At 37.5% G+C, this 15,288-nt stretch overlaps 1 protein-coding gene across 1 annotated transcript; it reads right to left on the bottom strand.

The window, feature by feature from the left end:
- Positions 1–8,022: 8,022 nt before the first annotated feature.
- LOC148959796 (U6 snRNA-associated Sm-like protein LSm4) lies at positions 8,023–15,263 on the bottom strand. The gene is made up of 6 exons (XM_089109649.1): positions 15,128–15,263; positions 11,743–11,784; positions 11,226–11,324; positions 10,899–10,976; positions 10,010–10,058; positions 8,023–8,442 (listed from the first exon to the last, which is right to left on the bottom strand). Exons 1-6 carry the CDS (start codon positions 15,131–15,133, stop codon positions 8,327–8,329), a joined length of 390 nt encoding a protein of 129 aa, XP_088965775.1. The 5' UTR covers positions 15,134–15,263; the 3' UTR covers positions 8,023–8,326.
- Positions 15,264–15,288: the final 25 nt, after the last annotated feature.

The raw sequence follows: 15,288 nt of genomic DNA, 5'->3' as shown, positions 1-15,288 counted from the left end.
CCGTCAGCCTGAACTTGAATTTACTGGTTCTTATAAAAAAGAGTGTACAAGGCTGCGTTTACACGGGGCCGGCCGAATATTTGGTCGGTCAAATATTTGGTCACTTAGGCCTTGCGTTTACACGGGGACGGCTAAACGACCTCAAATTAGGTCACTTAGGCGTGCAAATATTCGGCCACCTAGGCTGCGTTTACACGGGGCCGGCCGAATATTTGGTCGGCCAAAAATTTGGCCTACTTTTGAAGCCGGCCACAAATGAGGTCACTAAGGCGTTGCGTTTACGCGGGGCTGCTCAAGTGACCTAATTCTTATGACTTATGCAATGTGTCAAAAACTTGAAGTCAAAAATCATTGTGAACAAAGAGCTAACAAAACAACTTCTCTCATTCTCTGTTCTCGTGTGCTCTCTTCGCAAAATTCTGTTTGAAGAGGATGGCTGACATAACTGCTATCAATGATTGAAAATTTGCGATGTTTGCTATGCTTTTTATTTTTTAATTTCAAAATGAGTCTTTCGACGAAAGTCGTTCATATTTTCAGAAAAGCACAAGCTACAAACGCAAAATATAACCAGTGACTCTAACCAACAACAATACATTAATTTTGGCCCCAAAATTTCAATTTCCCATTTTGTATTTGCCTCCGTAGGACGCATCGACACCCTCTTTTTGGTACCGTGCAAATATTTGGCCGGCCATAACCGTTTACACGAGGCCGCTCGCGAATTCGGCCGGCCAAGTTTCAAGAAGGACGCTTTCCTAGGTGGCCGAATATTTGCGCGCCTAAGTGACCTAATTTGAGGTCGTTTAGCCGGCCCCGTGTAAACGCAAGGCCTAAGTGACCAAATATTTGACCGACCAAATATTCGGCCGGCCCCGTGTAAACGCAGCCCTAGGAAAGCGTCCTTCTTGAAACTTGGCCGGCCGAATTCGCGAACGGCCTCGTGTAAATATTTGCACGGTACCAAAAAGAAAGTGTTGATACGTGCTACGGAGGCAAACACAAAATGGGAAATTGAAATTTGCGTTTGTAGCTTGTGCTTTTCTGAAAATATGAACGACTTTCGTCGAAAGACTCATTTTGAAATTAAAAAATAAAAAGCATAGCAAACATCGCAAATTTCCAATCATTGATAGCAGTTATGTCAGCCATCCTCTTTAAACATAATTTTGTGAAGAGAGCCCAGGAGAACAGAGAATGAAAGAAGTTGTTTTGTTAGCTCTTTGTTAACAATGATTTTGGCTTCAAGTTTTTGAAACATTGCTCAAGTCATAAGAATAAGGTCACTTGAGCGGCCCCGTGTAAACGCAACGCCTAAGTGACCTCATTTGTGGCCGGCTTCAAAAGCAGGTCAAATTTTTGGCCGACCAAATATTCGGCCGGCCCCGTGTAAACGCAGCCTAAGGAACACCGCAACGCGACGAGAATAAACAACAACAAACACACAAATCAGTATCGATTTTTTGCCGCAAGATTTCCCGGAGTCCGTCGAGCAGCCTGCTTGTCACACAAAACTATGGGACCTAGTTAAGAAAACTTTAAGAAAATTACCTTGAATTTTCTCCCTTTAAAATCTATGTGAGGTGTTGTTTCTGGTCATTCCTATATTAATATTTTTCTTGGCGCCAACCATGGTGGCGGCCTTGACTAAATACATCCACAAACATAAGATTTTGGCCTTTCTTTAAAATACGCTGTAAAAATAGCAAAGAACGATCTTCTGATTCAGCCTGGTACAAGAAACATAAAGTTACAAACCTTTGTGAAAACTATTTTTTGGGTTTATGCGAAGGTAGATAAGATAGGCAGGCGAAGGTAGAAAAGGCCTGTCTATCTTATCACTAACTTAGCCTGGTAAATGAGATCCGAGTTTAATTTTGAGCAGCCTACACAAGGTATGTAAAAGTTGAAAACCAACTGGCTCCTGAAGAAAATCTATATGTTTTTCTGGCCCGGCACATAAAATAATTGAGAACCGTCGTTTCTAAAAGACTGAACACTCCAAGAACAGGCTGAACACCCCAAGAACACCCCAAGAACACCCTAAGAACAAGCCATTAAGCCGCTGAACACCCTTTAAAACATATCAAAATCGGCATGTCATTCGAAAAATAATTTGATCAATCAATCAAAATTAATTTTGGGGCGGGAAAGGACCTGATAAGTCTAATGCTGTTGGTGTTGTTACAACCAACTGATGTTTTGCGCGCCAGAAGTGTGAACGGGGGTTTGTACACGCGGAGCAAATTCGAGTTTGACTCCCTTTGTGCATTGGAGTCAAACTTCCATTGGAGGAAAAACTTCATCTTGCAGGTTAGCTACAGTTTCTATATCAGTCCATGTAACTAATAATTTTTACAATATATAGTTGCCTAGGAAGGTAAGAGGAACCGCAACACCCACAAAAACAAACAGTTTTCCGATAAAAGCGCTTAAAACTGTGCCTTAACCGACGACTAAGCAAAAGCTTGGGGGCGTTTGCCCCAAAACCAACGCAATTTCTGCCACATACATACCGTAAATCCTCGAGTTAGCCCCCATGGGTGCTTATTCATTTTTGATATTTTTTGTATGGGGGCTTATTCCAGGTGGGTTCTTCGACTTATACGAGGGGAGGGGCTTATAAAATTATTGAAGACATTAAGAAGATATTATTAAAAGATTTCGTTTATTTTAGTAGTAATTCTTTATGCGCATTTAATCAATTATTACCAAAAGTATGAATTTTTGCGGTACTTAAGAAAAAGCGCCAAAGGCAACCTTAGATGGCAAAAACCAGCAAACTGAGGGGTCCGATTCGAGCATTAACGGCAGCAGTGGGGGCTTATTAATAATTTGTAGTTCTAGGGTGGGGGCCAATTCGAGGATTTAGTGAGATTATCATGACCCCATTCGAGCACGGGCCCCAAAAATGTGCCCCTCCTAAGCCCTCTTTTAAGTCGCAAACTGTGGTCCTGCTGCTACCCTCTAACAAGTCCAACACTGTGCATTTTCTGTTTCATTTGTCAAAAAATTCCTTATAAAAAACCTCTCCAGCCTGCGAGTGCACCCGCTGGAGACGTCAAGAGAGGAGCTGTGTCTCGTTCTGCTTGCACTGGTAAACTAGTAACTAGCTAGCGTGCACTAGCATAGCGTGACCATTTGGGCAAATTAGCGGACGGGAAGAACAATTGTTTGGAAGACAATAGGTAGTCAAGTGACATGCCGTATTTTTACATTGTCACAGGATGTGAAAGATTTTCAAAACAACGGGAATTTGCTTGAATGCACAAAGGGAGTCAAACTCGAATTTGCTCCGCGTGTACAAACCCCCGTTCACACTTCTGGCGCGCAAAACATCAGTTGGTTGTAACAACACCAACAGCATTAGACTTATCAGGTCCTTTCCCGCCCCAAAATTAATTTTGATTGATTGATCAAATTATTTTTCGAATGACATGCCGATTTTGATATGTTTTAAAGGGTGTTCAGCGGCTTAATGGCTTGTTCTTAGGGTGTTCTTGGGGTGTTCTTGGGGTGTTCAGCCTGTTCTTGGAGTGTTCAGTCTTTTAGAAACGACGAATTGAGAACCCCTGGTCTAGGGGAAAGTTCTGGATTTGACCCCAATAAAATTTATGAATAGCTAAAAACCCCTAAAAAGGAACCGAAAATGAACTTTCAAATGCAAGAAAAAGAGGGACATGACGAATCATGACAGGTATCAAGTTTTGCTGGATGTCATATTGATAGGAGAGCGTTCCCTAACCTTAGGGGACCTGTGATCCGTTAATAGTAAAAAAAATTCTTGACGTGTATGACACGAAGTTAATCGGATTATCCTACCTGGATTCCCCAGTTTCGCCCAAAAAGAACTTAGCAAAACTTCAGAGAACCTCATAAATAAAGAATGTCATATGTTTCTTTGGCAGTGGCGAAGCCAGGTTTGGTGGGACGGTCAGGCTCAGAAACATTATGCCACGCCCTTTTTGACCACGCCCAATGATAAAACACCTACTTCTAGTTTGTTAAAATTTACTCATGGTGGAACAATTTTCACGGATTATTCATGGTGGAACAAGGGAATCGGAACAATTTTCCAACAAATTTAGCTCATTTTGTAGGCTATCAGCAGTAAGCGATGGTAAAAGAACTCTGTAGAAAGTTTAATTTTCATATGGTAATGTCAACCAAAAGTAAGTAGAATTTACAGAATGACTGGCTTCTGATTATTGGCTAGTACAGCAATTTTGAATTTTTTTAGAATAAATGCAAGAAAATCACACAGAAATGATTTTCTTATTTTCATTACGCTTCCCCCTGGCTCTCAACAAGTACACAAAAGATGCCTTTTGTCTGTGATGATTCGTTAGTCAACAACATACTATTCACACTGTTTAAGTTGATATTTCCACACATTAACATATATCAACAAAATATATGTTATTGTGAACTGCAGTGTAATAACACACTTTCGCTCCGCGTTAAACATGATCAGCCTATCAAGAAGGTCCAAACAACGTTAGAAAATCGATGCTTTGATTGAGCGGCAAATTTCACCGTGATAAGCCTGACAGGTAGCAAATATATCAACAAAGTTCCTTTCCACACGACTGATGTTCTTTGAGGGCCAGCAAAACACAGTCGTTAGTGGCATTTTCGTAGCAGTCATGTGCAACATGGGCCTATCCTCCTTAATAAATCTATCTTATATACAATCATATAATGTCTTTTCCTTTCTTTAGTTTGTAGCACCGTTGTATTTAATTTTAGCGTCGTACTTTTTTAATTGTATTGTAGTTGTGTAGAATTGAATGTAGGATGTATTGATAATTACCTATATGAAACTTGAAACCTGATTGATAGCCTAACATCAGAAGGTTTCACATACAAATGAGCGAAAATAACTTGCACTGGAAATGCTTCCATGCCTTGACTTCCCTCTTTGCAAATTACAGTAAAAGTGTCGCAAAATTGAACCACGCTTCGCCTCAGATTTGTGAGCCATAACAACTTTTTGACAAAATGTGCATTGAAGGGAATTCCTAAACAAGGTCAGGCCATTTCGAATGAGCCTGACCAAATTTATATTTCTCACCGATCTAAAAAAAGACTGGATCGAGCTTCTCCAGCCCAGCGTTGATTCCACATTGCAGCATCCATCTTGAGACCTCGCTGTGTTGTATGAGACTAGAGAGCAATCATGTTGGTTTCAGTTCAACTTGCTTTTTCATAGCAAAATTTAAAGTAACCGTTGAAACAAAAACTTGCATCATTCGTAAGTGACATTAAAAATTTTTGCCAAAGTACTAAGCTTGTGTAACAAAGAATTCACTGTTCACTTATTTTCCTAGGCCTGTTTATATCTTCTAGAATTTAATGGTTAATGCACAACTTAAGGCACAGCACTGTGTGTGCACCATTTTAACAAATGGAAGCCCAAAGCTTTAGGCGCGAGAGGTCTCAAGATGGAGAGGCTCGATCAGCTTCATCGTGTTGATGTAGGAGAACAATAGGTTGTTCGATCCAGTCTTTTCTTCAGGTCAATGTTATTTCTGCCAAACACACAAGATTGTATCCCTAGCCAATGAAGTAAGACTCTTTGATTGTTTTCAAGACAGAGGCAAGAATTATTACCCTCGAACTTATTGTTTCCTGAACAATTGGTCAGGCCTTTCCGAAATACCCTGACCAAAATGTCAGAAACAATCTGTTCGCGTGAAACTTCTGGCCAATCACCTAGCTCCATTGGGGGAAACTACACTCTTTTTTTTATAAGAACAATTTTATAAGAACACGAGCCTCAAAATGGGTCAAAATTTAAGAACAAATTGAGAACAAGCTGAGGCTGAGCTACTGTAAAATGAAATTTTGAACAACGTTTTATCTAAAAAACGAGGATTTTCAGCCATGTGTGGGTGCTTTTCGGTGAATATTAAAACATGGCGGCAAATTGAGTTTGTCTCTACGCACTTTGTTCACTTTGTTGGCAAAAGAGGCCTGAACACCTCCCCAGAACGAAAAGCTAGAAATCGCACTGCTTATAACCTATAAATTTAAGAACAAATTAAGAACAATCCAGCCTCAGATTTTCTGAAAAATTAAGAACAATCAGCCAGAACTCAAATTTACTGGTTCTTACAAAAAAAGAGTGTATGATGTTAGTCAGGCGAATTTCTGGAAGCCTGACCTTGATCATAATCATAATCAGCAGTGAACCACTGCTCCATAAATAAATGCGCTCCACCGCAGAATAGCGAATATCTGAAGATGATAGAAAGGGACGGAGAGAAGGGATATTTTCTTTCTTATAGTTATTTTTTCATTATGGGAAAAACATATCACTGAAAATTGTTGGTGAGTTTGCAAAAGACCAGCCTGCCCTTTGGCTTTGCCACTGTTCTTTGGTTTTGCAAAAGATCCGACTTTCTGTGGGTAAAGTTCAGGATTTGAAGGGTTTATCAACAGTTAGCAACGAAAATACCGAGGGGTGTCACTCTCTGCAAAATTCATATGGGACTTCAAAACAATCAGATTTCTAAGGATTTTTCGAGGATTTTTCTCGAAAACAAAAGGAGTTTTGCCAAATGTGTTTGGGATTTCCAGGTGGTGATATGCCCCTTGGAAAATAGGTTCTGTTGTGCCTCCCTGCCCCCTCTCGACGGGCCTGGGGTTGTAGCAACAGCATGAGAACATTTTTCTGAATCAATCTTATGGTACTGAATGAAGAGAAATACAAACTCGTAACCTTTCTAGTTAATCATTTTAAATCACAAACAGTTGAAGTAAAAGTCAATGAAACCATTATAAACGAATGTAAGTAAAAAGGTAAACTGTCTTGTAAGAATACCAATGTTGAAATCATTTGTCATATCATATTTCAGTTACTGTCCCCTTATTTAACATTTTGTAGTAGGAAAATTAGCAGCAAAATCAAGAGGATACACGAAAGAGCCCTTAGAACAGCGTAACTCTTTCATTACTGGAAAAAGCAAAGCAACTATACCTCTGCAATAGCTTGCCACAAAACATGAAATGGTGTAAATCAAATCTTTATGTTGGAAAAATTTTCGCCCATTTGATGTATATATACCGTAAATACCCGAATTAGCCCACTGGGGGCTTATTTATTTTTGATATTTTTGGATGGGGCTTATTCGAGGGAGGCTTATATAAGGAGGGGGCTTATATAAGGAGGGGGCTTATAAAATTATTGTAGACATTAAGAAAACATTATTAAAAGACCTCGTTTATTTTAGTAGAAATTTCTTTATGAGCATTTAATTAGTTACTACCAAAAGTATGAATTTGTTGTGGTAATTCAATAAAACGCCATAGGCAACCTCAGGTGGCAAAAATCATCGAATTGAGGAGTCCAATTTGAGAATTTACGGTAACAGTGGGGGCTTATTCGAGGAGGGGGACCTTATTGACAATTTGTAGTTCTAGGGTGGGGGCTTTTTCGAGGGGGAGGGGGGGATTCGAGGATATACGGTAACTTAATATTGCAAAATTTAAAAGCTTAGAGCCAAATTATAAAATTTACGGATTTGATACTGACTCGTAATGATGGGGTGAAATTTGGAACAATGTCCCAAATGGAATGAAAAATGCTAAATCTTTGGCAGTTTTCACTATGATAAAACATGAATTATAATAAAGACCTTCACTGAATTAAAATGCCTCTGTGATCTGTGCATAAGTAACGTCGGATTCGTCGATTTAGCACAATATCGTATATTATCTTGTTATTTTGTTAATCATTTTATCTAGCTATATTGTTTAGTTTAGTTGTTGGTTTTAATTAGCCTTTTTAAGCCAAATATGATGTTCAGCAAAGTTTGGACGAACGACTCTGGCACCCAGGGTAACATTCTCAGCGTTTGTTTCAACAAAATATCAAAACAATGGTTGGTTCGGGCAAGTGCAGTAGAAATGCTTTATGCGGCACCACCTTGGGCGTCTCCCAATTTACAACCAATTATAATGGACTTGGGTGGTATTATGACAAGCACCAATAACAGGATATAATAAAAGTCACAATAATGACCTCATTCGCTTTACCTTATCAGAAAACAACGCATTTTCAACACAAAACAGTTTCATTCGAATACTACAACAAATCAGGCTTTATAGTATTTAGCCAGTATCCTCGAAACAGGCTTATTCAGGTAACCAAGTCACAACCCTTTTGCCTCAGCAAGGCAACTTCTAACAACTTCTGTCTGAAGGGCGGAGCGATGTTTTATGTTAAATGTAATATATCAGTGTTTTTCATAGAGAGAGATACTGCGCTGAAATATGCTTTCTCCTATAATGGGCATCGGGAACACAACAGAACTTTGTCCATCTATCGATCGACTTTGCCCTCGTCTTTTCTACCACCTCGGCGTGCCTTATCACCTCTTCCACGTCCTCCACCGCCGCGGCCACCACCACGTCCACCGCCACGTCCACCACCTCGCGCTGAAAATTAAGAGCAAAAATGAGCAAGTACAATTAGGAAGGTGAATATCTGTCATATGTTGCAGGAAACAAGTTGCAGAAAAGTTTGCAACTAGAAAAATAAAGATTCAATTAAGATCGAAGATTCGGACAATTTCAATTTCTCTATTTAATTGGACGTGGAAAGTAAGAAAATGCCATATGTAAAGCTGAGAAGTAGAGCATGTTTTTCTATAAATGAGTGTTTACACAAATATATCAAGGAAGCTGCATCCTGTTTCTAAACTTTGTTCTTCCAGATCTGTAATAGCTACATATAAAGTTGCTTTGGCAATCAGCATTTTACTCCACACCTCCCCAGCCCGCTTATTATAACTTGGCACCGGAAATCTAAAAATCTTTTATAAACTGAAAATCTTTCATTGTGGTGGTAGATTTTTCCTGCAGGATACACGTACAAGGGCAGGTAGTGAGAGAAAACATAGGAGTTTAAGAGAAATATTTTAGATCTGTTCCAAAAAAATTGAATTTATTAAGCCCATCTCCAGGCTTAATCTGCCTAGATGCTGCAATTTGGATTCTTCTGCCCTTTGCTTGGTTGATGAAGAAGTATTCCAGCCAATTTTTGAATGACTCTGTATCAAGTATGAATTTTCTATTATACCATTAGCTATTAACTGTCCAAACGGTCTGAAAAAGCTCTATCAAAATGTCCTTCGAATCTCAGCAATCATTAAGCTTCCTGACTAAAACCGAGGGGCAATTCACTCTTGCAAATAGCGTACGAGATTTTCCCTAAAACAAAAGGATTTCTAGGGATTTTTAGATAAAACAATAGGATTTTTACAAAAGGTGTACGAGATTTTCTTGGAGTGATTTGCCCCTCGACTAAAACTACTCTGACAGATAAAAAGCAAATTCAACTCACATGATAAAAGTATACGCTGAGCGCTATGGCAGCCGCTGGAGATATGAACTAACATAGTACGTATAACGAATCATTTGTTTCGTATAACAAACCATCATATGGATCTTTATCTCTTGAGCTGTACACAGAACAAATAGCTAAGCCTAATTTTAGACGGAGACGTGCCCTTTTTTGTTCAAAATTTGGACCAATAATTCCGCACATTTCTGAAAATACGTGACCAAAAATTCCGCAAATTTTATGAAAAATACAACCATGATTCCGCAAGGCTAATAACATTTTTAAAGCACAGCAAAATCATCCAACAAATTTTAATATTCTTTGCCCCAAAATCGAAATCAACAAAATGTTAATATACGGATTCAAAGTAACCAAGCTATTGGCATGAATATAAACGTCGGCAGAGGGAGATGAGATTAATTCAGTTTATTGTTTACGGTAAACACGAAAAAACTGAGCATGTAACATTATAGGCTGATAAAATCTTAGAAGGATGCAGGCCGAATTTTGTGGCCGAATGAGGCATTCCTCGATATGGAGGTAGCGAAAATGCAGTGCAAGTACAGCACAATTAATAACTGCCAATCGGTTCGCATCATTATACACTCGTAAGCTTAATGATACAACTGTAAATAACACAACAAACTACAACAAACAAACCTTGTGACTTTGATCTCTCCTGGATATCTTCTTTTACCAAATCAATTACCTGTTACAAATAAAAAACAACAGCAGTTGCATTGACTGTAAAAATAACTTACACTAGACTCTAAACACTCTAGAACATCCTCTCCCCGCGGCCATTGATCTTTTTTAAACATACCATACACCTTTGAAAGGTACTCTTAAGGTCGAAAAAAAGCAATAACTGACGATGCAAAACATTTTGCGAGATTTCACAAATTTCTAGACACACTTACCAAACCGGATTGCACAATTTACAAACTATCAGGGCCGCGGAGAGGATTTGTGGAACCCGGGTCAGAACGAAGCATAGTTAACAAGGCAAGCCGGAGGCAAATATTTTTGAGGTGGTCCGGGGGTATGCTCCCCCTGAATTTTTTAAACTTTGGCCTACTAAAAATTGTTCTAATGGCTTTATTTTACGACTGACGATACAATTTAAACAACATATATATATAAACACAGTATGCATTAACATAATAGCTTTGTAGCCAGAAAATTGAAAAATAAATTTTTTAACTTTTACAAAGTTTTGAAATTGATCAAGACGAACGCATTGTTTCAAATATCTTTTAAAACTTGATGTCAAAAACTTGACTGTCAAATTTTCTGATCTAGCAATTGGAATTTTGGAAATATCCTTAGCCAAAAACAATAGAGAAACACCCACGTCAAAGGAATCCAAAATATGTGGCTACTATTACGTAAACAGTTCCACAACAAGGAGCTAATTTAAGTTTAATGATGGATCTTGCCAGAATGGTATGCTTCAATGAGACAGAACTTCCCAAAATGCAGCAAATTTTGCAAGATGAGGGAGGCTGCAGCCCTCCCAGCCCTTATCACATACAGCAAATGAACTCACCTCATCTGGAATTCTCATGTATTTTATTGTACTGCCACGCACATAGCATTCAGGCATCCTCCAAAACTGTTCACCATCCTTAAGAGAAAGGAAGTTATCAAAGACAGTAATCTAGTTTGTTGAATAAAGCTGCAAGTTCATTTGTGTTTAGAAAACTATCGCCAGATGGAGGAATATGAGATTACAGATGGGTTGAAGGTTTGAAGGCTCGAGCCCTAAAAGGGTAATATTTGGCCTACCCAAGATAACAAATTACTCTATAGAAAACAGAATCCAACAATAAAATTTTAATGCTAAACTTCAAGTTTAAAATTTTTTGAGACATACCCTTGATGTACAAATAACTTCTCGCAGATTAATATTCATCCAGTTGTCACATGCTACAAGATGTCCATTGTATGTTTCTCCATTTTTCAACTCAACAAGCTACAAAAGTATAAAGTAAAAGTACAAAAGTATAAAGTTATCCATCTAGCAGTTTTGGCCCATTTCAATCCACAACTGGGTATATATATTTCCTAGCGTAAAGTTTTCAATCTATGTTAAGATGTTTCAAACTCTGAAGAGTGTCAGACGAAAAGCTTTAGCTTATTCAAAAGTTTGCTTTTTTCAAAGCCATTTTCAAGATTTGTATCACTAAAAGATTCTCTAATAGCATAATTAAGTGAATGTTGGCTAGATTTTAAGAACTCAATTATCAAAATGAAAAACCTTATAAGTAAGTAACATATAAATTTTCATAAAATTTTACAAATCATTATATAATATATACTAGATAACAATATTCAGTAAACAGTCACTTTTAGTAAAAAATAACTGTAAATAATATAAAAATGTAGCTTACCATTGGATGGTTATGGGCCTTTTTCAACAATGAGATTGGGAGCTGTTTTGGAAAAATAAGCTTAATTAGTCAAGAAAAACAGTAAAGCAAATTAACTTGTGCTAAGTGAGTTACACTAGAATGGATACACTAGAAGATTTGTTTATAGCACTGCTACTAGGATATCAGGGCTCAGTTAGGAGTTTAGCTAAGCCCAAAAAAGAAGTTATCCGTTGTCATCTTAGAAGCATTAAAATGGAGCCTGGCAGTTCCAGATAACCACAAGGCCATCGGCAATAGCTTTAATACAATCTTTAAATACATATATAATTATTTGCAATTATGCTTTAAAACATTGAGCAGAAGAGGATTCAGATCCCTTGCCACTTGCAATCCCATTAGCCTATTAAAATGGTTTGGTGGTCAGTGTTATGCTAAAGGCAGTGTGTCACACTGTTTATTGGCTATTGTTTGTTGAATTTTGAAGGTCTTTGAATTTGGAGGAGCATGACAAATTAGCAGCGCAGCTTCAGCTTCTTACTGGTTTTGAGTTTCTAGATTTTCTTTACTTCATTGGATATTTTTTTTTCGAATAATGGGCTGACAATAGCAAGTGAGTGGAAATTCTCCAACCATCAACATCATTATCATCAGCAGCTGAAGGGTCTGGGCTGACCTTCTGTGATTATCTGCAATGGTTGTCTGCCAGCAGTACCTATCCTGCACTTGTTAGAGCAGCTCAGCCATAGAAAGTCTCCAACCATGTATAATGAAAATGAATTTATTTGTGCTAAATCCTATTTTTCCAATCCTATTCTCTTAAAATCTATAGCTACTACAACAAGAATCCAGAATCAATATACATACTCCAAAAAAACTTTGTGTGGACCAATTTATGATGAAATGGACTAAAAGAGTGCACTCTTGGGGGTAAATTTCACCCAAACAGCCCCCTCCACCGTATGTTTAGCCATGTCCCACCCCAGTCATCATTTTCAGAATGCTACAAAGTTTTGTGTGGAATGCTACAAAGGTTTTGTGTGGAAATGAATACTGTGCAAGTACAACATATTGAAGATCTGGGCCATATTCAAGGCTGTATGCTGCCCATTTAAAGCTGCTCTGCACATTTGACAGAAACTGATTAGTTTGCACACATTCAGTACACTTGCACATATTTTCCTTTGCTTTTGCATACACAAAATTTTCAAGGCTGGAAAATTTGCATATACTAGCAACTGCTATACCAGGCTGGTAAACTTGCAAATCCTAGCAAACAGGTTGGCTTTCCTGCAGTGGTGTAGTCAAGGTGGGGGGGGGGCAAAGGGGCATATTTCAAAAATTGAGGCACAGATTTTGAAAAAAACATAACCTACAAACCAAGAGTATAGATAGCATTTACATGATTCTATGATATCTGAACAATATAAAAAATGTTAAAACCAATAATTATCTCAACTATGTTTTGAACTACAGGGCGGTGAAGCTTAGGAACAATTCATATTTGAAGTGTGATGTATTTTTTTGGTTATATCCAAGTTTAAATTTTGAGGTGAAGTTGAGTTAGAATTTCTTTGAAGCACATATTTTAAAAAATTTGTAGAGGAGCTGTTTTTTTGGCTTGGTTGTAATTTTCTACAATATACTTACTCTATTTAGGAATGAAAAGCATTTTATGCTTTGCAGTAATAAAATTCCTTCCATTACTTTACATATATGAAAAATGTTTTCTTCTGGGTACTTAACAGTCAACTCACCAATACCATATATTTGAACTATCTTTTTCTGTTCAAATAAGATTGCTGACAATAAAAGTGTTCTTTCAACTGTATAGGGTATCTTAAAACCTTCCTTCTGTTCCATTTTTGTGCTTTTTCCTTCCATTAATTTATTATCTTTTAATATTTGTAGCTGATTTAGAATTATTCACTCCTCATTTTATAAAAAAAGTTGTCATACAATATAAGGGTAGTCATTTCGCAAAAATTGTGGAATGCCACAATAATTTCAATGCTCTGTACCATGTGGCCCTGGCCTTTTAAAGTTTATGTGCATGATTTTCCAAAGGCAGTATTTCAAAATGCATTAATATTTCAAAAATTTTGACAGAATAAAAGAAGATTACTTAATTTTCATGTCTCAGAACAGGTAAATAAATTGGGAAATCCAAAAGGGTGATACTCGTCTAATATGGTATTATGATAAACTGATCAAGATATTATTTTGAAGGCTTTATTTCTTGCAAATATTAAAATTATTATGATTCCAAGTGTTGTAAGTATTTTTACCCAATCTTTCAATTGCTATTTAAAGATTCTTGACAGCCCTTTCAAGGCTGTACTGCTAACTAAGGCTTGCACAGATTGTTGAGGGATTTCAACATTTACCTACAATAAAGCTGTATGTTAATATGTGCAAGGCATTCTGACCTTTGTTAACCTTTATATCTAATGTTACCCCTTGTTTCATTAAAGATTTTTAGATAAGTTTGATTTACACAGTATCAGATCATTTAATATTTGTCATAGTTGTCATATCAAAGTAATAATTCTAAAGTTTTTCACATCTGTTAATATGTATGATCCCTTACTTTATTCCTATTCCTTCCGTTACTTTATATTCATGCTACAAGCATTTTACAGGCAAGTTTTTTTGCTGCTGACATTGAAATTTTGCTACTTAAAAGAGGGATCCTGTATCAACTTTCATAAACAGTCTAATAGTAGCTATGTTGCAGCATTGAGATAGGATTTAAAATTTCCCATAATGATTTCATTCTAGGGAATCATCCCTCCTTCCGTTACCAAATAAATAACCTTTAGCCAATTCAAGTGCCATTGACCTTTTTGCTTCAAAATGTGCATACTTGTATATTTGTACCTTATGTACATTATCATAAAGCTGTGTTGTTATTTCTTGTTTTACAACATTTTTATGGCATTAAATATTCCTTTCGTTACTTTATTTAGCCTTTTGAAATATCCCCAAAGATGGTTTGAAAGAGGGTTTTACACCCAGGGAAATTCTTTTTGAACACACCCTTAAGAATTTGATAAAACACCCCACTTTGCAAATGTGTTTGAAATCAGCTATGGTGTCTTAATGTGGCAAAACAGAAGAACACGATAACTGGGCTGCAATTTTCCACAGAGTCATGCTGCTAAGTGCCAAAGAAAGCATGCCATATATATTGATACATTGTTCTCTCGTGGAGTGCAACGAAACAGGGATTTCAGACATACCAGGGACCCATTAAAGAGATTTCGGTGAAAATGGACGCATTTTCAAGAAGAGCCAAGAAGGAAGTGTCAAGAGTTCCCCTCGAGTCAAAGCTCAAGGGAAAGTATCCTATTTATGTTGATATAGCAGGCAGGTCTGAAAAGATGTTTGCTAAGTTGAAACATACCACCATTCTCGATCAGCTCTAAGGCTCCAAAAATAATTCAATTTGAAAGATGGATAGTCTTTTTCCTCACTGATTTTCCCTTTACCCACTGTTCTTGCCTTTTACCCGACCTCAATGGCTGGTGCCAGACTGAGGCCAGTTAAAAATGACACCACACATTG

The sequence above is a fragment of the Rhopilema esculentum genome, chromosome 8 (genome assembly GCF_057945365.1).
Source record: "Rhopilema esculentum isolate cy_ngs chromosome 8, ASM5794536v1, whole genome shotgun sequence".
Taxonomy (NCBI): domain Eukaryota; kingdom Metazoa; phylum Cnidaria; class Scyphozoa; order Rhizostomeae; family Rhizostomatidae; genus Rhopilema; species Rhopilema esculentum.
This window is presented reverse-complemented; position numbering and strand designations above follow the sequence as displayed.

Coding starts and splice junctions, on each gene's coding strand:
- LOC148959796 (XM_089109649.1), bottom strand. Junction 11,325..11,742: donor AGGCCCATAACCATCCAATG/GTAAGCTACATT, acceptor ATACTTTTGTAG/CTTGTTGAGTTGAAAAATGG. Junction 10,059..10,898: donor ACATGAGAATTCCAGATGAG/GTGAGTTCATTT, acceptor TATTTGTAACAG/GTAATTGATTTGGTAAAAGA.